This window comes from Enoplosus armatus, chromosome 16, assembly GCF_043641665.1.
Source record: "Enoplosus armatus isolate fEnoArm2 chromosome 16, fEnoArm2.hap1, whole genome shotgun sequence".
Taxonomy (NCBI): domain Eukaryota; kingdom Metazoa; phylum Chordata; class Actinopteri; order Centrarchiformes; family Enoplosidae; genus Enoplosus; species Enoplosus armatus.
In genome coordinates, this window is record NC_092195.1 from 5391289 (window position 1) to 5417622 (window position 26334).

Here is a 26334-nt window from a genome sequence, read left to right on the forward strand (position 1 = left end):
CAGTGTTTGTTGCACCTTTCAAACTGGTCAGGTTTCCATGGCTGCACAATGTCAATACATTGTGCTTTCTCCGTCTTTTAGTAATAACACAATGACACAAAGGTGGCCGTAGAATCTAGGATGAACTGCAAAACCATGCAACCATGATAACAAACAACTTTCAACACAAGATTCTGTGCAGTTTTTGTGAGTCAGCATTGTAAAGACACTGATGAAGACTGATCTGTAGGAACCGCAGGGTGTCAGGGACAAATTAGTTAGAAAAAGGGAATCACAGTCACAAAAGTGACCAAGTGTATTCCATGGCAGGTTGGATCCTGTATTCATGTAGCATAGACTTTGGCTCCCTCATGTGGAAGAATGATGGAAAGGAATCTGACATAAATCAGGCTAATGTTTGTGTGCTAAAATACTAGATCTAGGATCCAATTTGCAGAATGTTTGTGGCTTTAATCGGATGATTGCAGTGAAACGTGAATAATAATAATAATAATAATAATAATAATAACTAAACCAAGCATAGGTCCAAAGAGGAACAGATAAATGCATTTTCTTTTTCATTTCTCAGCAAACTCTTAATATTTGTGCATACACCTATAATTTACGGTATATGTTCAAGGCATTATTGACTAAGAAAACTGCTTTATGATCATTTTGGAAGTTCAACTTAACTTAAACTAATCTCATATTAGCTATGTTTACCATTTACCATTGTGGAAGTTTAAGAAAATGATGGTTAACAGAATGCCATAATAAAAATGAATGTATTTTTGGCCATTGCTACAAAAACAAGTAAACAAGTATAGGTGTGAAAAGAGCTACGTACATTCTTCAGTCAAACAATTTATTTCTGCACAGTTCCTCTAAATATCCACAATCTCAAAACAATCTTCTCAACACTCCTTCAACATTTTAGCCCTGCCTCTGTTTGTGTCTCGGATTTGTCTTGCAGAACACAAACAAACGCCCCCTCCGTCGAACAAAGAAGCAGTCTTTGCAGCGCCTCTTCAGGGCAGACTTGGTTTTCATCCCTGCAGAGGGCTGGATGCAGGAAAGATGCTGACACTGTCCCAACAGAGATGGTCCACACTGAGCAGAGGAGCCGGACGAGGGGGGCTGGATGGAGCTGATTCTGGCTGATGACAAAAGTAGTGTATGGGGACCTGTGGCGAGGGTGCAGAGACATCTGTAAGCACTAGCTGCTGGGGAGGAGAAGGTCAGATGTAACCGGCTCATCTGGGCTAGTTGGCGAGTCAGGGAGGCAGCCAGGTGCTTCAAGAGGAGAGGCGCCATGGTGTCACAGGCTGCAGAGGGGGGCAGAGAGAGACAATTCATATTCAATTACAGTTACAAAATGTATATCACAACTCTATGACATAAGGCTATACTTTTGTCTGGGGTTTGGTTAATGTCATATTGTGACGTGACTTCTTCATACTGCAATAATTACTGCATGAAAGCAAAAGTAATGACATTTTTAAAGACGGTTCCACATGTAAATGCTACAGCCCGGTGCTACTGTAGGATAGCTATGCAACATGCCAAGGAGACGAGCATGTCAGAGTTGACCTGCTAGCGCCATAAACACGGCCGACATGACGCAAAGTCGTATCACTAAATCAAAGAACATATACAAACCTCTCAGAAATTCCTCGAAGGTTTATAACAGGGGATATGGCCCTGAATATTTCGTTTTAATCGCCACTACGCGACCGCTACGATGTTCTTGCTTGTGAGCATACAAGTGCTTCCGGTTTGGATAGTAGTTGTATGCCCTCAGTTTATCCTCTCAGACACTTTCCCTCCCTGGCTTTGGACATATCTTGCTTCAGTAGGCATTAGCATAGCCTAACTCCGCAGTCTTACGTGTTATCTTTAATAACATATATCTAAATATAAGTGCTTAATGGAAAGCGTGTTGGGGGAGGTACACAGTATAGAAGTACTTTGAACCTGAGCAACAAAACTCGGGGCGTATTTCTAACACGTTAAAGTATACTCTGCAAGGCACCATGGGAAAACAGGCTGTTGTAAACATGGCGACCGCAGTGGCTAGGCTTCTGTCCTTCAGTAAAAATGCTAAGGTTCTTGCTTCACCTTTGAAGCTGTCTGCTGTACCTGTTCATCGCTACAGCTTAGATGTTTCCAGTACTGGCGAGGCCATTACTCACACCGGCCAGGTAAGCTTAAAAGTGATTTATCTTAGATTGTCTTGTAGTGGTATTACTGGGTGGCCCAACGTTAGCTTAGCTTGTGTTAGTATGGCTGATAGTTAGTATTTCCATTATGTCCATTATCGGACACATCAAGTGACTTCTCTCTTACCGGTCTCCTTTTAACATTTGAATCTCGATCATGTATTGCAACACCGCTGATATAGCGTCAACAGATATTTATGTTTAAAAGGGCGCATGCATTTGCTTCTTGTCTCAGCTAACAAAACATAGTGCTCCAAAACGGACCTCAAATCAGTAGCAAATGTGACGCTGTCTTCTACTCCAGTTCTTAACTCATTTGTGTTTTCCTCGCAGGTGTTTGATGAAAATGATCCCAGGAGAGCCAGATTCGTTGGCAGACAGAAAGAGGTAAGAAGTAAACAAACATACCAGCCTAATAAAGCTCAGATTGCAGCTAATTTAAATGTAACCACTTAACTCTGAACATATCTAGGAGTGTTGGAGGCATAACTTAATAACATATTACATATATGAAAAATGCATCACTGGTGTTGTGTGCACCTGCTATTAATCTGCATACTTCTTGGCATTGTGCGATACAGATATTTAAATCTTGTCAGCATCGACATCTTGTTCTCAAATCCATATCCCTTCCTAATTTCTCCATATGCTCAAACCAGTACACATTACCTCAAATGTTACACTAAAACAAGTTCAGCACAAATCTCTGTGTTGATCACCTGGTCCCCATTTAAACCTCGCTGTGCTAAGCCGATAATGACAGAAATCACATTGTTTGTGTCAAGGTGAATAAGAATTTTGCCATCAAGTTGGTGGCAGAGGAGCCAGTGACTGACATTGAGGCCAGAGTGGTGTCCTGTGATGGAGGTGGAGGAGCCCTGGGCCACCCCAAAGTCTACATCAACCTGGTAAAAGCCTGCATACGCTAATATGACGAAATCATGTGAAGTGGGCCATTTTGACAAAACCTGATACGTCCAGCCAGTGTCTTTTTATCAGTCATTCTGTGTCATGGTGGCTATTGTTTGCTTGTTTTCCAGCAGCCAGTACTTTGGTTACTGTGAATCAGATTAAAGTGTGGTTGAATGTGGCACATGTTCCTTGGGTTTACTGGTATGCTTGTAGATCCAGTCATCTCAGTCGGAAGGAAACATTTCAATGTAAAAATGCTGTGAAATGCATGAACCCCTTGATCCAAGAAGACAATGCCAGTACTCTGATTAAGGAAACTGGGTTTCTGGTTTAAGTAACGTTTAAGAAAATGTGGTACTGCAGAAAACTGACCCGCTTACTTAAGTGCATATAAATGTATTACCTTTGGACACATGTTTTATCTGAATGAATTAACTTTGTAGGGTGGTAAGATAGCAAAGTTCTCAGTCTAATAATCATTTATGTTATGTGAACATGGATTGTGACCTCACTCTGACAAGATCATCTCTAGTGCAGTTAATTATAAATATTAACTTTCGTTTTCTATCTCTTTCTCCAGGATAAAGACACAAAGGTGGGAACATGTGGCTACTGTGGATTACAGTTCAAGCAGAAGCATCATCACTGAAAACATTTCCTGTCTTTGCTTCTCTGTATAAATTGCCATATTGGTTAATAAATTATATGTTGCCCCTCTGTCTGAGAGTGCATTCTTCTTATTGAAGCCTGTTGAGAATCAATGTTGTACATACATGTGGTATCGATAACTATGGATAATGTGTCCACAAATATAAGGGAATATGTACAAATGTGTCTTCAAGTGTCCCAGTGTGGGTTAGTGATCCAGTTTGAATTACTGGTTGCAGTTCCCAGCTGTGACAGGCAGAGGTCAGCAGTGCCCTGCAGATGTGTTTGGTTTGGTGCTACAAAGACAGGGCTGCTCTGTACAGAAATAAAAGCCAAGTTTTTATGATTGTATTTTACTTTATTGTCATTATCTATTGCCCAAACCAAAGCTATTTGTTTTTAGAAAGGACACTGAAGGGGTTAGCATGCAATAAAACTTTAATTGGTCTGAACTATAAGAAGAAAGTTGCACTGCATGTCACCTGCCCCATTGTTATCTGCGTGAGTAGGATTTATTTATTTCCTGCATCTTGGAATACACGAATAACCGTTTGCTTGTGATTGCAGTGCTTTGAACTTGCTTTCATCAACAAGCAGGCAAGATGTGGCTCGTCTCACCGAGAGAACTTTAGCATTCCTTGTGCATCAGCCCCACACAATCTGCGCTGTAGAGTCTCGCTCTGCCAAGCCTGGAAGACATCAGGAGGGAGCCAGCCTGATAAGACACAGTAGCGCGGAACAATACATGTTTGAAGAAGATCATATATATATTTCATCAGGCTTATTCTCCATAGACCTCTGCATGCCAAATTGGCCTGCGCTTGGCTCAGGCTCCAGACAGCACTAGCCTGTTCTGTCCCCAGTGATGCAGCCAGTGGAACTGCATTTTCCACACCATAGAGCTCAGGTTGGGAGGAGTAGTCAGGCTGATATAATTGGCCCTGGTGACTCCTGGAAGTGAGGCTTATGCTGTAGTTAACCTCATCTATAGTCAGACCACTTTGGATGATTGAAGGGGAGAGAGGTGCATTGTTAAAATGAGGCAGACGAGCCGGGTCAGTGTCAGAGAGCTGACTGGTTGGTCTTGCGGTTGGTAAGTCTGAGTGGTTCAGAGGTGGTGGTTGGTTGAGTTGGAGGCATTGCCGGCGGCAAAATCTTCAGATGAAACTGAGCATATGAATTGTGCTGAATTAAACAGCCCTGTGTTTTTGTGCTGGATTTAACCGCACTGTTTAATTATTCACTGCTCTTAAATGCATCAGCCAGCATAATAGAACAACAGAATAATTCTTTACCGACATATATGTGTCAAGTAACTCCAGATTATAAAGTGGGACTCAACCAATTTGCGGACTCACATTCAACCTTAAACCTTAAAGAGGTGTCTACGGCTACATCCAGTTATCCACTTTCTTTCTGCATAATATTACATCATAATTGCAAATACAACTCTTAAGCATAAGGTGACCTGCACTGTTGGGTCAGACCATTCAGACAAAGACAAGCTCAAATGAGACTGTAACCATATTGAAAACCTCCTCACCGCAGAGCCACACAATAGATAATGGAGTTAAATGCCGTTGAATTCCTTAACACAGCGCCGCTCCACAACAATCACTCACTCTACACAAAACATCCTCCTCCTCGCTGTAATTGCCCTATTAAAATATTTCTCCTTGAAGATGTGTCATATTACAGACCCTCAGGCTCATTATGGAGCTCCCTGCAGCCAATTATCTGAACCTCCATGTCTGGAAGCCACTGTGACCAAAAGGAGCTCATAGGCAGATCTGGGAGCAGCCCGTCCTCCTCAAATCCATACTTACTGTATGAGAGGCAACAGAAAACTGACCTTTGGTCATTGTCTCGGGGCGACTCCACTCAGCTCCACTTTAGAGTCAGGTGACAGAGCTTCTGACCTTTACCATGGAAATAATGACTTGTTCTTGTGCCAGGAGCTCAGAGGGTTACCGCAGGGAGCGAGACACCTCTGGCGACATGTGACAGTTTTTGGAGGGAGAGAGTTTGCACTCAGCACTTTGATAGCCCCGGAAACCAAAGTGTGTGTGACAAGACGCAAGAGACTTAGAACTGTGTGTATATATATGCCAGAGTGTGTGTGTGTGTGTGTGTGTTTAAGTATGCGACAGAGACACAGACAGTGTTGAAAGGAAATAGGTGTCAGACGGAGGGTGCAGAGAGGAGTAATTTGAAGTTGTCAATACTTCCTGTGAAGACATTCCATCTGAAATTTTAAAAGTAGAAGTGATTCAGAAGGAGAGTAACAGAGTAGAGAATGGATAATATGAACAATTGATTTAAGACGTTCATGAGTTACTTTACTGAGTGGGAAAAAAGTCCTTTACCCATCACTCCTGTGTCCATTGTCCCTTAAGACACAAAGGGCCAAATAACTCCTGGTGGTGTGAGCCAGAGAAGTAAACAGTGGGTCTAACATTTCTCGACCTGCGCAGCAACACACTGAGGCTTAATCACATTATATGGCCCAGGGAGCAGGCCTTCGTGTCAGACCTGTGTGTTGAGAGCAGACAGAGCAGAGGTGAGACGAGTGGAGGGAAGGAGGGGGGGAGAGACGGAGGGGGGGTATGGAGGACGGGGAATGAGAATGAGATATGGGAAGGAAACGAGGAAGAAGAGAAGATGGGTGATGGCTGGAGGAGTAAGGGGGGGGGGGGGAGTGTGAGAGGTCAGTGTAAGAAGATGGAGAGTGTGAGAGAGACAATGGAGAGTAAATCTCACAAGAAGAAATGTAAATTACTGGCCAAAAATTGGTCCTATTACCAGTTTTGACAGTGTTTTGCATCATAATTCTACGTGTTGAACATCTTCACGCCACCATTTTTACACTTAACACCTTCTCGAAGCGGAATCATTTGGAAAACGCTGTAATGTAATTTAATCCTTTAACAGTCACAGGCAAGTTTTTTGAATTTTAGGTCGACTTGATTGATGTTCTTGATTTTAAAATATCCATTTTTAAAATGTTTGTGTTTAGTCAGTTATACATGTAAATGCATTTTACCAATGAATAAGAGTTAATAATAATCATTCCCTATGAAGAACACTTTGACAAGGTTCAGGGATTCTCTTAAAGTGGCTATAATCAGTATTTTTATCATAGCAATCGATCAAATTATCACGTGTAATATGGAAAGTTTATCGCTAAGGACAAACCCACAGAATTATCACCCCTCAGTTATACTGAGATTTATAGCGTCTTTCAGCTCATTGTGTTGGTTTTCTGGCCCACAGTTTAGCCTACTGTTTCGGTTGAGTCTCACCGCTCTCATAGTGTTGTTGTTGGCTACAGCAGACAGACAAAGCTGGCGACTAGCTGGTGAGCACAGATGAGCCTCAGCTAAAAAGAGTTAGTAGCGACCAACTAAAAAGGAGAGTGAGTATTGGACTTAGCATTTGCCAGGTAGCCAGAAATGTGGCTCCAAATGAATGATAATGTTGCATCATATCTGCTGGATGTGTAAATAGGCAAGTTCACCATATAATCTTAAAACGTTAGTGCTGTGATCACGGCTTCTTTCTGCTGCCCTCAAGTGGCCGAAAGAATCAGTTATCGAAGGTTTACACTTCAGGTTAAACCTGCTCTGACTTTAAAATGTAAATCTAAACAAATAGTTTTAGTTGATTATTGATTCAATGAAAACTTTGGATTGTACAAACCACGCTTTGAGATTTGAGGGATTCTCTTGAATCAAATGCCATTATTTTGAAAAAACAGAAAAAGGGTAGAATGCTGATTCAAGACAATTCTTAATTAAAACTGAAAAAGGTGAACATGCATCTTTTTTTAAACAGTTTGAATCAAAGTTGGATCGATTTAATGCTCAACACTAAATTGCAGTGTATATGTGTACTATTGCAGTTTTCCCCATGCTCTGCGCCCAAGAGACAAGTCGTGTCTCAAACAGCTAAGGGTGAGAACAAGTATAACCTTATATCTCTTAACCCCACTCAGCACTGGGTCAACCTCTTATCTGACTGCCATTCTATATCGTTCATGACACCTCCACCTCCTCTTTTGAAGTCAAATCCACCTCAAGATTTTTAAAAAGGAAACAAAATTGGTTCTAGTGCATTAGACTTAGCTAGAAACAAGGAAAAAAAACTGACAAAAAAAAAGAAAAGATACATTTGCAGCCAACCACAATGAGATCCTGTCGGACAGCGAGTGGAAGAAAGAAAACTTTACCGAAATAAGAAGTCAGATGTCATTATTTATCATCCTAAATCTTACTTATTTATGAGGCAGAAACAGAATGAAATTCTCGGTTGAATTCATCCTGAATTATTTAATCCGAAATGGTTAATTCCATACAAAGCCCAGGAAGATCCCTCCTCTGTTCTGATAAATACTTTATCACCCTTCCTAAATCGAAAACAGGAGGAGGAGAAAGATGGGGGGTGAAAAAAAATTACTTCTCACTGTTCCTTGATGTGCTTTGTTTTAGAAAGTGTTGGTTTAAATGTTTTTGGTGCTAAATTTGTGAAGTTTTCTTTCACAATTGAAACTGATGGAAATGTATTTGTCATAAAACATTTAGGCCTATTGCAGCCTCATTTCTCTGTTTATTTCAATGATGTTTCTCATTATTGGTTGTATGAAAAAAATCACCGGAGTGGATAAAGACGGGACACTTACTTAAAATTACTTAAGAGGTTTTATGAAGCATTTTGTGCGTGGTGGATTTTCTTGCAGTCCCAGGTTGACAAAGTCAAAAGCTGCCTAATGAAAAGGGACGCATCGCTGATTGCAGCTATATCTGGAGCCGAGGTGGAAGTGGCATCGATTTAACAATTTAGCAGCACCCTCCTCTGTGTGTTTCCATTAGTCACGGCTGAATACCACCCACTTCCCCCCTTTCAGCCCCTCAAAAAACACACACACGCACACAAACACTCACACACAGAGAGAGACATATCCAAAGCTGCGGAGGTATCTTCCACTATTCCTGAACAGAATTTACATCATCTAAACTGATACCAGTGGCTGCAGCACAGTGGACGGCTAACGTAGGAGCACACTCAGAGAACTTTGCCATGCTACGGAATACACCTTTTATTTTTGTGACTCAGTGCATGTGCAGACTATAGTGCAAGTGTACAATATTGTATATTTTTCATGTGCGTGAACCGTACAACCTTGCTGCAGGGACGTGTGTGGAGACACTTGTTTGCTCTAAGACATTTGACCATTAATGGGGCCCGTAAGAGTTTGCCAAATGCCAAAATAGGATCATGAATTTGTAATTGACCATTTGCTAAACCCCTACCCCGAACAACAATTGTCCAATCATACTGTAGCTTAGCAACCGTACTGGGCACACCAGGTCGGTCAAACTTTCTTTTTTTCGAACTTTTCCAACACCAGAAACACAAGGGCAAAAGTTTAAGAAATAGATTAAACAGTGTGTTTGTCTGGTCTAACATCAGCTGCAATCATTAGCATGTCTGGCTAACTAGCTTACATGCCCACAGTAACCAAGCATTACTTCCAAAGCCAAGGAGCACATCAGTAACTAGCAACATTGTTTGTGGGGGTACATTGTTACGTTACACTACATTTTCCCATTGTGTGGAAGTCAGTCCTGGATGCTATTAGAGCTTTGGCTAACGTTAGCGGCTCTGTCCTGCTCTTAATCTGAGCCAGTGTTACCTGAGATAGTGTTACATTTGCTAGATGCGTTGGTTAGTCCCATAGACTGTATATAAAGATGGATGGTGCGTCTCCACTTCCTCCCACTTTACAAATATGAAGCCAAAATATAATTTGGAGCCAGAGTCTGCGCGGTGATGATCGGCAAGTGGAGCCCATAAACCTGCCTGACCCAATTGGAAGCACACCACAGTCAATCTCAGCCAGCAATCATGACGTTTCACTAATCAGAAACACTTGAACAAACATCAGCATGATTACTGAACTACCTAAAATGATGGAAAACATCTTTGAGAAAAATGTATGTGACGTGTACTTTGATTTTTTAGTTTGGCCCATGTCCCATCCGCTAACATGGAATGGGCGGGGCTTATGAACTATACTGCAGCCAGCCACCAGGGGGCAATCCAGATGTTTTGGCCTCACTTTCAGGGAGCTGTCATGTCGTCCATCTTTATATACAGTCAATGGTTAGTCCTCATCATAAAAGCCTGCATGTCTTCTACGTGGATCATGAAGTGGTGAGGATATACTGACTTTTTGCCTGTGACGTGAAGCTTTAGCGTCGGCCTGTTTGCACAATATCATGTATGTAGCCAACAAGTGCATGTTTAAGACCCCTTCTACAAGATTCAGCCTGTTATGTCTACCCCTGTCTGGAATCAAGGACCCATTGTTTCAAAAAATTGTGTATGTGAACTACATATGTGCTCTGGGTGAATGGAAAGCTTGACAGGGGAGGCAACAGTAACAGTAAGGGGGGGTGGCGCTTAGCAAACGGTCAATTTGTCAAGTCACAACAACAAAATATAGACTTTTTGTTTTAAGTTCAGCAGTCTTTTAAGTATTCCGTTGACAATGTGTTAGTCGGACTACAAAGATGACGCAGACCTAACAAGTTCAAAGGAATGTCCGGGTGTTCTGCTGTCCATCATGGCGTCATTTAAGCCTTTCCACACCTCAGCTGGTTTGGCCTGTTGGAAAGGAGGACCATGGAAAACTCCATCCACCCATTCTCTGAGCGTGGCCACTGGTGATTCCTGTTGCCTGTCTACCTTTGTTAGCGCCATACTCGATGGATACACAGGAGAGGAGGACCCGGTTGACGCCAGCATGCAGGGAGGGTATTCTGGCTGCAAGCTGGCATCCAAAGACACAGCAGTGTGAGCGATGGACCAAATTTTCGGCTTGGTGTCTGTACTTCGAAGGTCTGGATTAGGATAGAAGGCGCTGTTTTGTTGTTGGACCGTTGTGAGTTTGGGGCAGTCTGGGGACAATCTCTCTTTTCCGTGCAGTGGGTCTGAGTTGTGTGAGAGATGCCCATGTGGGAGGTCTGTGTTTGGGTTTGGGTCATTGTCCTCAGAAAGAAACTGTGGCTTTGGTTCACATTCAGAACCATCTGACTCCAGCAGGTCGAAGTCCTCAAGGTCACTCTGCAGGTCTGCACACTGTTGGTCTGCAATCATGAAAGATACAGATCAAACTAAGTGTGTGCAGGCTGATCAAACTTTGAGCAAACCTTGAAACAAGTAAAATGTGCTGACAGATTGATTTAGGCCCTGCTTACCAGGAAGGTCTTTGTTGTTTTTAAGTGGCTTCTCAGCTTCGTCACTGTCATCGTCACAGCCCCGGTCATCAGAGCTTTTACAAGCCCGCGGTGACCACGTCACTTTGTTCTCCTTCTTCAGCCTCCTGCGTGCATTCGCAAACCAAGTAGACACCTGAGGGAGGGAAGGAATGGAGGTCAGAAAGGAACATAAAATCATAAGGACAGGAGAAGGAAGGACGAAGGCAAAAGACAGGGCAAAACATCGAATAGAAGGAAGGAAAGAAGGAAAAAAGTGTAAGAGAAAGTTTGAAATAAGTAAAGCAAACACGTAGAAAGGACAAATCTTTCAATACTACCAGAAATTGATCGAGAGAAAGCAAGACAAAGACCTGTTATCAGGCAACTAAACTTCAAGGAATATTCATCCGTAGTGCCCTAAAATCTATAATATTGCAAATGCTAAAACCTACCTGTGTAAGCGTCATCCTGGTGATGATCGCAAGCATTATCTTCTCTCCCTTTGTGGGGTAGGGGTTCTTCTGGTGTTCCTGCAGCCAAGCCTTCAGGGTGCTGGTGGTCTCTCGGGTGGCATTTTTACGACGGGAAGCACCGTCAGAGCAGGAGTACCTGAGCCAAATGGTGACAATCCAAATAATATTTAGCCATGTCAGATCAAAAATAAGTGAAGGACATTTACCATAAAGAAAGGCCTTTCTATTTTATGAGTTAACTATTGACTTTAAATCATATCTTAATGATGTCTTAGGAGAGAGACCATACCATAAAGTGCAGAAAATATAACTTTGTACCAGTTCCAGACACTAAATCCCCACAAGGATAATATAGAGTGTAATCCTTATGTAATGATGCCAAGACATAAAAGAGTATGAAGTCACTATAAATGTGCTACAGACACACTACGATTATTTTTCATCAGGGAGTCAGCAGTCCTATGTGGAAGATGTCTGACGTCGCAAAGATATTACAGTTTTGAATTGAGAAAATATGGTTTAATTTAAAGGCAATAAAAGCACCCAGTCAATATGCAGACTTTGACTTACCCATATCTGTCATAGGGATATTGTCCAAATGTGTATTCATAGGGATAGTAGGCAGGAGTCTGAGATGTCCCCACATGTACGGATCCCGCTCCATCTTTGGGATCCAGTGGCCCCTGAAATTATTGGCAAATAACTGATATAAATATATGCTTAATCACAATCCTTAAAACATTCCAACATGTTTTCACAGGAGTGCAGCCTGATACTAGACTGGCTTTAGCCTGAGGTCACCTGTTTACTTCGATTTCTTTCTACCTCATATGAGTTAAATATTCACATCTCATTCTAGAGAAAATGTGTCATCACAAAATGACAGGGAAGCCACTTCTCTTCTCGACCTTTCTCCCCGCATGTGTCTACCGAAATTAGTTATGTGCGCAATTACGCATTTTTAAATAAAGCAAAATTACAGCTATAATGAACTACAAGTGAAATGTGAAACTCACTCTGGGGTAGAGAGCGGCGCCGTCGCTGGTGCAGGTGTTATAGTAACCTTGGCTCTTTGGGTAAGGCCCGCTGTAGACTCCAATGCCGGTGCCAGGAGTGAGCTGGTGGCCCGGGGAGCGCAGCACCGTGTGTGACGGAGGCGTTCCGGGCTCCAGACAACCGGCCAGAGAGCTGGAGGTCATCAGAAACTTTGGCAAGAAAATTGCAAAATTAACCTCATTTGTCCCACTGCTTTATCAGTGGAAACAATATTGAAAGGTATTTTTCGCTTACAGTGCAAAGTCTACAGTCTACAGTAAGTCTAGTTCTTCTTCTTTTTTATTCTTATGGTTTCCTCATATAACTGAGAAACGTTGGGTGTTCTGATTTCAGGTATTTGCAGAAACAAAAGTAGAACATGACCAGAGAACAAATGCTGCCGAGCTCCTCTGTGATTTTGTTACATGTTGTAGTCTATGTGTTATCATCTACAACAACTTCCAGAACTAAAAACGTGCTAAAAGTATTGAGTGTACCTGCGGCGTGGTGGAGTAGGAGTATCCCAGCGGAGAGTAAGCCATGGCTCAAATAGGATCAAAGAAAGCAGGAGCGCAGACCCGGGGCGACATCCAACAGCATCCGTGCCAAGAGTAGACTTTCGCCTCTGACACTAGTTCAGAGCTAGTTTGCCAAGTCAGCTTCTCTGCTTTTAAAACGTTGGATCTACCACCTCATCCAAATGGGGGCGCGCAGACATTTACGCACCACTTTCATTTTACGCGCCACGATTAACAGTCTTGAAAAGTAACTTCTTGGCTTCCCCTGCAGCTCCGCCTGGTGCACCCAGCTGCTGCAGCCTCTACAGTATCCCTGCTACCTTACAATCCAAAGCGAGCGTGTGATCAAACCATGCATCTGCCGGTGATGCGCTCTTTGGTTTTAAGGCGCCTCTGTGTGACGTCAGCCCGGACTCTGTGTGTGTGTGTGTGTGTGTGTGTGTGTAGCCCGGTGTTCATATCAAGATGAGGAAACTCACTTAATTAATTCCCTCCCAGTTTTCTTTCAGCTCTTATCCGGGAGAACAGCTCCACGCAAGCGCAAGTGCAACCCCCTCCCCTAACAGTCCCGAGGCGTAATGAGAATGTGATCAATTCTCCTCTCCACATAAACACACACACACACACACAGCTGCGTACATGCTCACACGCACACACACTCCTACACACACTCCTACACACACACACACACACACACACACACACACATTGCTATGGCCAGAGGGGGGATCAGGAACGTGATGCCTTGACACCACATTGACATAAGATGATTGATGACTACAACCTGATATTAGCATAATCGTTTTGCCCTGTAGTTTAGATAACTTGTCAGCACGGAGAAATCTCCCTGTCACCCACATATTCATGAGTGGGGAAATTTCAGGTCTCCTCCAAGCAAATTAATCAAAGAATAAACACTCTCAGCGTTCCCTTGAGTAAGCACCTTTACCAAGTGAATGGCTTGTCATGTTTTTAATAACAGTCTTAAGCCGTCCTGGTGAAGTGGAAACATTTCTCTCATTTCTTCTCATTTCTTCACCTTCAGATCTGTACAGGTAGGGGAGGGTAAAGACTAGGGCGAGAGTAAAAGGGATGGAGCAAAATGTTGGAGGAGTTGGTCGTGTTAAAAGCAATTGGATATGTTTGCGCAAAAATGTCAGAAATAAAGGATTTTAGGGGTAGAATGATGAGAGACAGAGAGGAGAGGAGTTAGGGACTGTGTGAAAATTATTAGTAGGGAGAGGTGGTCAGATTTCTGGTGATGAGGTTAGTCTGAATTTCTTTGGGACAGCTGGGGAAGTTCTTTTAATCTTTTCTTCTCATTCCAGATTCATTAAACTCTTGAGATTTATTGTTAAAAAAAAATAGTTACATCACAAACATGGCTTTGATAGATATATTCGACTGCGCGCTTCAGAGAAACGTCTGACCAACAGTCAGACATCTGATCTCATACATGTCGAGCTATAGCATCATCTGATCTAATTCAGATGTTTTTATACGACGGTTGCAACCCTGTCTCCTAGAAAATACCTTTATATTGTACTAAATTGTTTTCCCAATAACGTTGTGGTGACAATCGTAATCGCTGGCTGGATTATGTTCAGAGTGAACGAGGCGCAGCATTCAAGCGAATTCAAGCAAATATGTTATTTTGAGATATTTGAAGGGAGTGTATTGTGGTGCAAAGTAGATGATGACAATGTTGGGTAGAGTCTTTTTGTTTTATAAAATTAAATATAAGAATCATCCTCCTTCCCCACCCTAATCATTGTTGTACAGCCCCTTATATTGGAGGAAATGGAGGTGAGATTCAAAATGAGAAATCCATGAGACGTTGTGGAGAGAAAGAAGGAATAAGCAAAAACAAAAGGAGGGCCGGGAAAGAAACTTTATGTGTAAGAAATCCAACATGAAGACATGAATGCGGAAAGGAGGGAAAGCCTAAAGAGGCAAACTTGGGGAGCAGAGGAAATCGTTAATAGTCAGGGGATCTGAAATGGAGCGAGGGGATGTGGAGGGGTAAAAGGACAAAATATTCCCAGTGCACCCAGAGTAGAGCTGGAACAACAGAGCTGCATCACCAGAAAGCATCTCGGGCCCCACCGGGGAGAAAGCATCTGTGTACCGGCGCTTGATTGACATTCCATTTGTCCTGTGAAAGGTGCTCATATACTGAACATGGACTAACTGTCTCTCCCTCATCTGTGCTCAAAGCTCGGAAATAAAGTCGTCTCCCCGTGCTGCCGTTGCACGTCTTCACACAAAACATATGTCACTCACAGTGAATGGCAATTTGTTTAGCCCCTGACAATGAACATGACTGTGTTCAATCTTGGTTTCATATAGTTCATGGGGAAAATAACTTGGTGTAGATGAATGAGCAGACTGTGGAGGGGCAGCGTTTAACTTCCAAGCTTTTGTTACCTTCTTCCCGGGTAAAAAGAATGAATGTAACGCATGCACTGCACATGGAGGTGCATAGATTATGTTATTTCCCTCTTTTTGAATATTCAATTGACTACTTATATATTAATATATGATGTGTTTATAAATTTATGGCATTCCTCCAGTATGTATTTCTTAAGGCTCTGCGTTCGTTAGACCGTGATTATATCTTTCTGATCCTGCTCCCCTAACATCAATCATTCATTCAAGATGCTCCTCAAGAAAAAAGAAAAAAAACCAAAGGAAACATTTTTCTTTTTCTCTCCTTCCTGCATCCAACTCTAGCTATTATGCAGTAGGTGGGGCATGGGGGTTAATGATAGAAGCATGTTAATGTGAGAGGAGGAGGAGGGCCAGGCAGCGCTGAAAGTGTTTGGAAGAGAGGGCCAAACAACTCCAATCACAAGTTCCTTCAATCACAGTGTGCCGCATTTGAATATTTTCTACCATAAAGTCTGAAATCTATGCAATTTTAATCACTGTTTAACATGTAGATGCTTTTTGAGCCTTCATCTTGGCTTTAGCTACTTTACCTTGAAAAAGTCTTTCAGTGGGTGGTGCTGAAGGGCCCAAATTGAAGTGACAATCCTTCAAACAACCGGAGTGAAAACATGACCTTATTGTTTCTTTTGGGGGAGCCAATCTTATGCTGTGTTCAAAATTGCATGCTTACATACTAACAAACTATTCGTACTAAGTGCGACTCCCATTATTCCAACTTGGGAGCGTCCACACATTATTCCAAGATGTTTGGCCCACTACTAGCCTTCCAGTCTCATAATTCAAAGAGCTTAAATTAACTACTTTTGTGGTGTCGTTCAGAGCAGTTCATCTGCAACTTAAATCAGATACAAACAAACTGTTTATAGGTCATTGAGAATGAATGGAACTGAATTAATTGCATTAGTGTTCATATTGGATTTTTGGATTATTTAGATGTAACTGCCAGTGATGGTACCTTTGCAGCCATTTTGCCGTCGGTTTGTTGACAGTTGTGTGTGTAAGTGGTAGCAATCGTCTCAGACTGATGGGAACAGCTTTTCGCACTTGGTTGCTCGTAATTAAGTTTTGAGCAACCATTATGTGCAGGACAGAGTGACTTCCTGGAGTCGCCGCTGGTTTCTGGCAACCTCAGACTCCAGGAAGTCACTGTGCCCCGTCAAGAAATAGGTGCAACACCTATGCCCCATAAAACCACAAATTGTCGCTAAGTGGCTGCTGGCAGTGGCCTTACATCTACTGGACAAATATAAGAGAGTTATCAATCTTCTCATCTCACTCTCAGCAAGAAAGCCAATTTAAGCATCCCCCCAAATGTCAAACTATTTCTTTATCATTCTCTTTATAAAACTGACAACAACAAAAGACAAGAAACGTATTCAGACAGTATTTGTGTGTTAACCTATGTGATCTTCCTCCTGAAACTTTGTTAAAACAGCTTTCTTAAGGTGTTCAGAAGCGAAGAGAAACAAAATGAAGAGAAAAGTCAATTCCATGCAAGACTTCCTCTGCTCACAGTGTTCCACCATCAGACAAATGAACACAGGGGTAAGACGAGGTAACGTTTCCACCTCTGCTCGGTGAGAAAAAGGACGGATATTCAGAGAGAAAGGAGAGGACAGAGGAGGACAGGCAATAAATGGATCATGAGGAAAGAAAACAGCCCTTTCTTTTCACCACAAGACACGGCCTACAGCGGCTGCCTCTTGTTAAGCACAATAGCACCAACCGAGAACAAGCGCAAACCGGCCTCGATCTGATCCACAAACAAGGCTGCCAACACCGAGTACCTGTCTGACCACTGAGCAGCAGCCATGCTATCTGCTGCTCCTCGGCTCCAGGCTAATAAGAGCCTCATGGAAGTTCTGGAGCTGCTGAGCTCTGAGTGGGATACTATAAATGCCCTGGTCTTCCTCATCAATGATGTAGGATACGGGAACAGAGACAAGCTAACCCTCTTAGCCGCTGTGCAGTGCGTGTGTGTAAGTGCGTGCGTGGAGAGAAGTGGACGGAGACAGACAGAGGCAGAGAGGGAGACGGGTTTAGGCTACAGGCAGCTCTTAAGAGTGTGTACAGTTTGCGTTGAGCCCTGGGAGGCCAGCCGTATTCCTCCCTATCACTTCCACTTCATTACTCCGGGAGCGGACATACATTATTCAGCTCTTCAGGCCTCAGTCCACAGGGACCGATAGAGCCTTTAACAAACACTTTAACCTATCTTAACTCTCTCACTGATCCTCTGTCTGTTACCCCATCTGTTTGTTTGTTGTTCATCTCTCTCGGTCTCTCTTGATTTCTGGTCATTTAGATTCTCTCTCTGCTCCTGTAACCCGTTTTTTAACCTGTTTTTCTGACCATTTATTTTTACAGTTTTTTTTTTTTTTTATCATCGACTTTCTGTTGTGCTTTGCTGAAATTGTCTTTACTTCCTCATTGTTTGGGTTCCCACGCTGCTGTACAGTATGTGTAAAAGTAATAATTACTTCAAAATCAACCAAATTGTTTTCTTTAAACCTGCAATAACAAGATTTTTTGGCCACTTTGGTGGCGGTGGAAACAAGTTGTGAACACAACATTGACATATCACCACCTTTTAAGTTGATATGGTGAACAGTTATTTACACATCCAGCAGTCCACAAACTGGGCTTGCACACCTGATGAAGGTGGTGAAATACAGAAATTACAGAAAGCAAATATTTTATATTTTAGATGCTTTATGTCCTGTGCATGAACAAATTCCACAGACAAAGAAATGTCCTACATAGGGACGTTACTTGTGTTTGGGGTCATTCAATCCCTGTTAGAACTTTTATTAACTGATATAAAACCTCAACAATAGAAATAGACTTGTTTGGGATTTGGGAGGCAAACCAATCACAGATACAGAACGCAATGATTTACAGCTAAGGTCTCCGAGACTCAAACAATTTACAAGCGACCTGGCAGTTTATAAAGTAGTTAAAATTAGTTCCACCTTTACAAGCTGCAACGTCAGTAATTAGAATCCAATACATTATTCTGAAATGGGCCATTCTGCCCAGTGAGTACTTTTACTCTTGGTACTTAAAGTGTATTTAGATGCTAATACTTTTGTACTTTTACTTAAGTAAAAGTCTGAATGCATGACATTTACTTGAGCTATGTCTTTGGTTTAAAAGACCAAAGATAACCAAGGAATATTTAGATTTCCTCATGAATGAACTTCAGTAAGTCAAATGGAATTTACAAAGTGAATATTTCTAGAAAATCTTAGAAAACTGTGGACCCCATTTAATCTCAGAGCATTACACCAGTGTCCTCTTTAGATTCTTAGATTGGGGAATTCCATGAAAAGGGAAATGAGAGCTACATTTTCCCCCTTCTACTGCTGCAGTACCACTGCTTAGACCTCAGATGCCATCCTCTGGTGGTTAAGGGAACTACAACCTCATTGTGGTGGTGATGAGGGGTGTGTGTGTGTGTGTGTGTGTATGTGTGTGTGTGTGGTGGTGTTAGCCTGAGGGTAGCCAGTGATCTCAACTTCAGTTGTTATTGACCGAGGTGAAAAGGTCACCCACAGTTTTGTGACCGACCAAAGACAAAGTACAGCAGGTCTGCTTGTCTGCATGCGTACATGTTCATGTTACGTCTCTCACTGGACCTCCCAGGACTTTTGGCCGCCCAACATCCTTCCCAAATGAGTTCACGCCCTTTATTTCAATGTTTTTTTTTGCCACATCTTAATCACATGCACATGATTTTTTTATGTCACATTCGTGCAGCGTTTGAATGAGGACAGACAAACTAGATTAAATACCATAATGTTCTTTGCAGATTACACAATGATTTTCTCTTGGTATCGCACAGAAAATGGTGTAAAAACAGCCTGAAGATTTTGACTATTGTATCAATCTTCATTCTCCAGTGATTATCCGTTTGTCACTTTCCCAGTAAACGCCGCTGGGTGTCTGATCTCCTGATGCCAGACAGCCTCTCACTGTGTGCCGTGACTGATCACATATCATCACACGCTATTTCACAGTATAAGTATTAATCCACACCAAATGCTCCAAAACTCGTGCTATGCGGTTGACAGAGACTTGCATGTGATAGCAGTCGATTAAGTGCTTCTTTCTGGAGCGTTGACATTCCCCTGAGAGAAGCGGGGCAATAATTTCCTCAGATTGCCCCTGTGGGAACGAGGCTGCTGGTTTTCTGTGTCCACTCCAATCACATCACTAATGGAGAGGCGGGTAAGCATCTGTGACAGTGGGAAACCAGATCTCTGCTCCCCCAGTGTGTGTGTATGTATGTGTGTGTGTGTCCCTTGCAGATAAACAGTTGGCAGGTTTCCCCTTTCCCTGTGCACGTGCATGAACACACACACACACACACACACACACACATCTTGGGGGGGACGCAAGCTGGACAGGGTTAATATACTCCATTAAGCTCTATTACCCTAAACGACTTGGGCAGATGAATGAGGAATCACATTACCCTGCAACTGTGTGTGTGTAGAATGACTGTGTGTGTGTGTGTGTGTGTGTGTGTGCATGCACATGCACGCATCTCATGTGTAATTACACTGTGAAGATATGTGACCCATGAGTCATCTATAATTATCAACACAGTGAGAGACAGCAGAGGGTTTTTTTGCACTCGGGTTACTGTACGCTGACAAAATCCTCCTCTTATCTTGTCATTTTTTTATTATCTATTATTATCTTTTAGTCCAAAATGTGTCACTTTCTTAAAACAAGTTCAACATTTTCCAGTCCGATGAGACAATTAAAATCTATTTCTAATATAAATCAATGTAGTTTGAGAATTTTCACAAAACACAACACAAAATCCTAAATTTGCATTGGAAACAGGATGAAATAGTTTTGATGCACTGGCAGATTTGTTTTTACTTATTTTAAGACAAGACTAAGAGTCTACAGCTATGCTAACATTCTCATGTTTAGCCGGTATGTTTACCAAGTTAACCATCTCAGTTTTAGCATGCTAACATTTGCTAATTAGCATTAAACACAAAGTACAGCTGAGGCTGATGGGAATGTCATTGATTTCTCAGGTAAACCAAAGTACTGGACAAGTTAACTTTTGATGATGGTGGGGCTGTATGGAGAGTTAAGGCATCACCAAAAGGCAATTCATTCTGAGGGCGAGGTGAATGTCTGTACCAAATTTCATGGCAATCCATCCAATAGTTTGTCTAGACATTACACTCAAAACCAAAAAATGTCAACCTCATGGTGGCGCGAGAGGAAAAGTCATTAGGATACATCATCTGGGTACCATGAAAGATATTTCATTGGATAAGTGAAAACACCAAAGTGCTGGACCGGCTGACCCTAGAGCCACGTCGCTAACCTGTTTGTCTGCAATGAGAACATTCTGGAACCAAGAGACCGTTTGTCTTCTTTAAAGTCACTGACACTCATTTCAAGAACATTCTTGAGACAAGCTGATTTCTATTGCAAACAGGTTGAAATAATCTTCCTGCAGTGGCAGCTTTTTTCTTTAAAGACAGACAAAAATATCGATAAAGACAGAAATCTTCTGCAGTTCAAATGCCACTAAGGTATGATTTTGGGTCAAACCAAGGGCTAATTTTCTTACTCACGTGCTAACAATGACTGTACAAACCTACAAGATGACTTTGATGAGCACATTCCCCACAACATGTCCCAGATATTTCACAAACCGAGACACAAATTGGAGAAATCGGCAAAGATCACATGAATGAATTAATTTTGTGCAGCTTCTCCGCCCTGCTCCAATACACCAGAGTGTCTCAATGGATGCTGAACAAAGACGCAGCGAGTCCTCAGCCCCCTCAGGACTCTCACAGCAGTACACTAAGCTAAGTTGCTACACTATAACAAACCAGTGGATAAACATTGTTTCAAAATGGCTGAAAGGAGCCAGCGATGCGAACGCTCAGCCACGAACCCTCCCTCTGTCCTAATCTGCTTCTTCTCTCAGATTATTGCCATGAATGGGCAGACAACAAGAGAAAAGACTTATCACTCCCACCCTTTCATAGCATTTGTTGTGTGTATTTTCCCTGTATATTAAATTTGTCCCCTTTAAAAGCCACTGACAATGTTTGCTATTTGTCTGTACGGTACTCGCAGCTGCAACGCCACAATAAAGGCAGGCTAAGAAGCAGCACTCGGTAAACTCCGAATTGTGGCGCTTGTTGAATTACCCATGAGTTTTGATACTTCGCTTTTGTGTAAACGCTTAATTCCACTAATCCCTATGGAGGAACAGTGAATGGCGTAAATTCCCTATGATATCTTGTCTAGGCTAAACATTTGCTCACTTACGTATACATTGGGTACAGAAAATTATTCTTTACAACAGATTTAACCCAGTGCCCCCTTATCCTGCGATGACATGTATTAGCTTCATTGCGTTGGGAGGTACATTTCCATTTCAAATTACAGCTCCGCAGCTAGCATGCACACACACACACACACACACACACACACACACACGCATCAAACTTTCTTTTTTCGTTGGCAGCTTGTTCTTCAGCTCCAGCAATATCGAACTAATTATAGTGAGTTGTTTTGCTGCGGGAGAAAAAACAACCTCGCTTAATTTCTCCATTCTAAGTGGAGGAAATCCATTACAAATTCAAGAAATATGAACTCGCATGTTCATTATTTCTCCTCCACAGCCTTTAACTGTGCGTCAGGCCTTTTCTTCTGCAAGCCCCTCGAGGTCAAGCTCTGTAAAGCCTATTTGCCGATCAAACACTGTCCCTCCCTAACCCTCTTTTTCCTCCTTTCTCCACACACACCTCTTTTGCCCTCTTTCTCTTCCCGTGGCCCTTTCTTTGCCTCATCGTCCCCCTTCTTTCTCCTTTCCTGCCCATGTCTCTTTCTGTCCGGCTGGCCCTCTCAGCGGGGCTATAGAGTCCTAACTTGTCTACATTTACCCCCTGCGTTGGCTGACCAATGGGGCCGTTGCGCGGCGAGTCCCTCCTTTAGCGCCCCCACCATTCTCCCCGAGTCAGCTCATGCTCTCTGTTTTCTCAACCTCTGACCCCAGGCCATGGCAACAGGGGCAGGAATGTCAGGAGTGATTGGCAGGATAAAGAGCGCAGCCCCTCTCTCCTGCACAAGCGGATTTGAGACACTTTCAGCGGCGAACAATAGCGGATTTGGGCTTGATTGGATCACTGATGAGCTGATGACTGTCAAAAGAGCACGTCGTCTTTACATAAGCCTGATTATCTCTGTGTGGCGGAGGAGCGGGGAAGAGTAGGAAGGGTAACCACTGTGGGAGGGAGGGGTGGTGGGGGGACTGGCAGGGAGCTCACCCCCATGCAGAGTGCCTCGAAAGGGGATAGATGTGCACACGAGGGCCAGGCTACGGGGCCTGGGCCTCTCTCATCCACTGGGGGCCTTTAACAAATCTATTCAGGCAACCAGGGACCCTCATACATGTGGCCATAATCACAGGAGGACGGCTGAGGGTGGGAGTGTGAGGGGGATGACACACGGAGGCAATCATTGTTCAATCCCTGACCATCCCATCAAGACAGACAGAGAGGCAGAGAGAAAAAGAGCGAGGGAAGGATATATAGAGAGATGCTGGCAGAAAAGAGCAGTGGGACAGGCAAATCAAAGACAAATCCCTTCCATAATCTACCTCTTTAATAGGGATTAGAACTCACCAAAGAGCCTATATCAGAATACCAAAGCTCCAATGAAGACTCTATTCACACTGAGAGTTTGAGGGGCTGCTGCGACTCTAGAAACTCCATAGAAAGAGTGTTATTCAGGAGCATTAGCTGTGGCTGTTGTCCCCACTTATGGCTTTTTACAGCGTGTACCAGTTCTATTTTTGAAAAGTTTTTGGGGCGGCTTGGGTGACAAACAACCGACATGAAGCACAAACTTGCAACTCTGAAGAAGTTTTCCGGCAGCACCCGCCAGAAAGCACTAATCATATTTTGGATCTGCTCACTTTTTCCACTCCTTTCATAACAAAACAACATGTTTTGGACACGCTGTGTAACTGATTAAAACGGCCATTTGATGTCATTTTCAGCCCCATCATGTTAAGCTCACTGATATCCAACTTTGAAAGAATAACATATTGTTTGGGCACTTGGAAGAACAGTAGTGTGATCTGGCTGGGATGAAGTGTGGAAAAAGTGAAGTGTGTATGAGAGAGAGAGAGTGGCTGATATCCTCCTCAGCGGTGCTGATGGCAGTCTGTCAGAGTTGGCAGAGGAAGTGAAAATGGCCTCAAGTGTCTGGCTTCCCTCCATGCTGTTCTCACATCAATGACAGCTCTCCCTGCATCATCTCTCTCCCTCTCGCTCCCTCTCTCATTTGCTCTCTTTAGACTCGGGTTTGCTCTTTCTATCTCTTGTTTTGTGACTCTTTCTCTGTCTGTGAGGGGATGTATGGGTGGATGGATTTATGAATTAAGAAATACAGACTTTTTAAGAGAGGAGAAAACCTGCAGCACCAGAAACACACCACCGACGACTTTTTCCCTATTTTCCCACACCTCATACACAACGGTCAGGTTTAAAGTAATAGTTCAGCATTTAATGAAATATGCTTATTTGTTTATTTCTTGCCGAGAGTTAGATGAGAAGATTCATACCACTGTCATGTTTGTGCGGTAAATATGCTTAGCTTAACACAAAGACTGGAAACAGGGGGAAACAGCTAGCCTGGCTCTGTCCAAAGATTTAAATCTATCTACCAGCCCCCCCTAAAGCTCACTAATTAATTAGTTAATATTTTCTTTATTTAATCCAAACATTTTGTGGTTATGTGCACCCTAACTCTCTGCAAGAAAGCAAATTAGTGTATTTCCCAATATGGCAAGCTATTCCTTTAAGGTTGTTAATAGGTAAATAAAACTGTGCCTCATCAGCAGAAGGAAATATCCAGCATCCCAAAAGAAAATCAATTATATTTTCAGAAAAAAATTACAGTAATATGTGTCGCATGAGCTCGATACTGCAGCCTGTTTACAGCGTATTTACTGTAGGTCACAGATCCCTTAGAAACAGCTTTACAGGTCCAAGCTAATGTTTTTTAAATGAATGATTCAATAAATGATACGGCCAAATGTTGAGCCTATTTGTAGCTTTTTTTTTAAGGTTTAGAGTTAGAGGAGGATGACATTTTGTGAAGTACATTTTTCACACATGTACCATGATGGGTGTAGGCCTTGGTGATGGTGAATGTATGTGTTTTGATACAAGATACAAATTGGTTTCTGGCATGAGAAGTGCAAATTTGTACTAATTATGGCTACTTACTATGTTTATTGTTCTGCACCAGTATACCAAAGCAAATTCCTAAAACCTACATGGCAAAAAACTTGATTCTGATTCTAAACTAGATGGACAATGAAGCCAGCCTGGAGCCTGATTTAGGAGTGCTTGTCGCAGCAGTACATTTTGGTAGTTTGAATCAAATAGAAGTATATGTAGAATTAATTAGTCATATTGTCATTAGCAGCATAAAATCATTTTTGTCCCTTGAAAACCATGTATCTCCAGATCATCAGTGTTTCACGAGAAAACAGCTTTTTGACAATCCAATCCAATCCAATACAAAACAATATTTTCCAATTAATCCACGGGGCCATTATCTATTCTGTTTTAAGTAGGAGAAATGTCTCATCCCTTAAAGCAACATGTAATCCTTCAGTTTATCTGAAAATTTAAAAATTGCCAAACTTGGAGAAACATGGTTTTCACTCGGCAGCGACAACGTGCAGACTGAGCAGGTTGAGCAACATTATTGGGGTTGGTGTGAGTGTTTGTCAGCTGAAATGACAACCTCACTAAGTACGTAGATTTTTACCTTAACAACTGGCAGGAATTTAAAAGTGGACTTGCAGAAAAGTTTTGCGTATTGTTCCTCAGCGGTGATAACAGACTGTACTCCATGAAGTACAACTCTGCTTTACTTTTTCTGGGAGTGAGGTGGCAGCATTGAGTTAATCTCCAGGTCCATAAACGTGGTGGCTTCTGTCAGTGTATATATATCATGCCAGCTCAAATCACCATTTGACTGTTATTGTACTGCAGACTGTTCATCTTCCCAGCCAGGGCCCCGACCAAACAAGTTTCCATTATACCGCATTGTTTAGGCAAATAATAATGAAGTACTCCTTCATTTCAGTTGTCAGCTGTTGATATTTAGCTTTTAGGTGACGGGAAGTAGTTATCCAACACATTGCCACATTCCTGCGCCTTTGCAGACCATGTAACCTTGCCCAACCTGACCCAGTTTTACTCTAATTCAAACAATTTCAGTCAGCTAATCCAAATACTGAACATCTATAGACCTCAGCAGTACTTAACCACCTGATATTCAACAAACACAGCCACTTGACAGTACGCTGACTATTAGCAAGTGAGAACCTAAAGCAGCTGCTTAAAATGTCTTGCATAGTCTGCATAGCGAGTTTAAATCTGCAATTAAATCTGAATTGTTTGGACATGAACCTGAGGCCCGTCCAGGCCCGTGAGTGGACCAGAGGACCCAAATCATGAGGCATGCATGACCTGCTGTTAATCCAAGCACATATATAGGACCACAGCTTTGAGAAACACTCACTTTTAACAGCCCTAAGACCCCCCACCATCCTCTCTCTCTCTCTCTCTCTCTGTCTCTGTCTCTCTGTCTCTCTCTCTACCGCTTCTTTGGGCCTGTGAACGTCAGGGATGGCTCGGAGTGACACACACAACCCCCTCCCTCCTTCTCCCCTCCCATCCGCCTCCCCCCCCGAGCTGCCGCCCCCATACTGGCTGCTGGCCTTTCTTGCCGTCTGATCCATATTTCAGAGGCGGCAGTGGTGGCA

General features: G+C 42.6%; 2 protein-coding genes across 2 annotated transcripts; one reads left to right on the forward strand and one right to left on the reverse strand.

Annotated features, from left to right (window-relative positions):
- Positions 1 to 2036: 2036 nt before the first annotated feature.
- On the forward strand, positions 2037 to 3827 carry ndufs6 (NADH:ubiquinone oxidoreductase subunit S6). The gene is made up of 4 exons (XM_070922059.1): positions 2037 to 2180; positions 2532 to 2585; positions 2984 to 3106; positions 3691 to 3827. Exons 1-4 carry the CDS (start codon positions 2037 to 2039, stop codon positions 3757 to 3759), a joined length of 390 nt encoding a protein of 129 aa, XP_070778160.1. The 3' UTR covers positions 3760 to 3827.
- A 6495-nt stretch (positions 3828 to 10322) lies between these two features.
- Positions 10323 to 13067, reverse strand: irx4b (iroquois homeobox 4b). Its single transcript, XM_070922257.1, has 6 exons — positions 13023 to 13067; positions 12507 to 12695; positions 12061 to 12173; positions 11470 to 11626; positions 11018 to 11171; positions 10323 to 10906 (listed from the first exon to the last, which is right to left on the reverse strand). The coding sequence occupies exons 1-6, from the start codon at positions 13065 to 13067 to the stop codon at positions 10323 to 10325; spliced, it is 1242 nt and encodes a 413-aa protein (XP_070778358.1).
- Between the last annotated feature and the right edge of the window lie 13267 nt (positions 13068 to 26334).

Coding starts and splice junctions, on each gene's coding strand:
- ndufs6 (XM_070922059.1), top strand. CDS start 2,037: ATGGCGACCGCAGTGGCTAGGCTTCTGTCCTTCAGTAAAAATGCTAAG. Junction 2,181..2,531: donor CCATTACTCACACCGGCCAG/GTAAGCTTAAAA, acceptor TTTTCCTCGCAG/GTGTTTGATGAAAATGATCC. Junction 2,586..2,983: donor TCGTTGGCAGACAGAAAGAG/GTAAGAAGTAAA, acceptor GTTTGTGTCAAG/GTGAATAAGAATTTTGCCAT.
- irx4b (XM_070922257.1), bottom strand. CDS start 13,067: ATGGCTTACTCTCCGCTGGGATACTCCTACTCCACCACGCCGCAG. Junction 11,627..12,060: donor TATCCCTATGACAGATATGG/GTAAGTCAAAGT, acceptor CATTTGGCTCAG/GTACTCCTGCTCTGACGGTG. Junction 10,907..11,017: donor AAACAACAAAGACCTTCCTG/GTAAGCAGGGCC, acceptor TCATGATTGCAG/ACCAACAGTGTGCAGACCTG.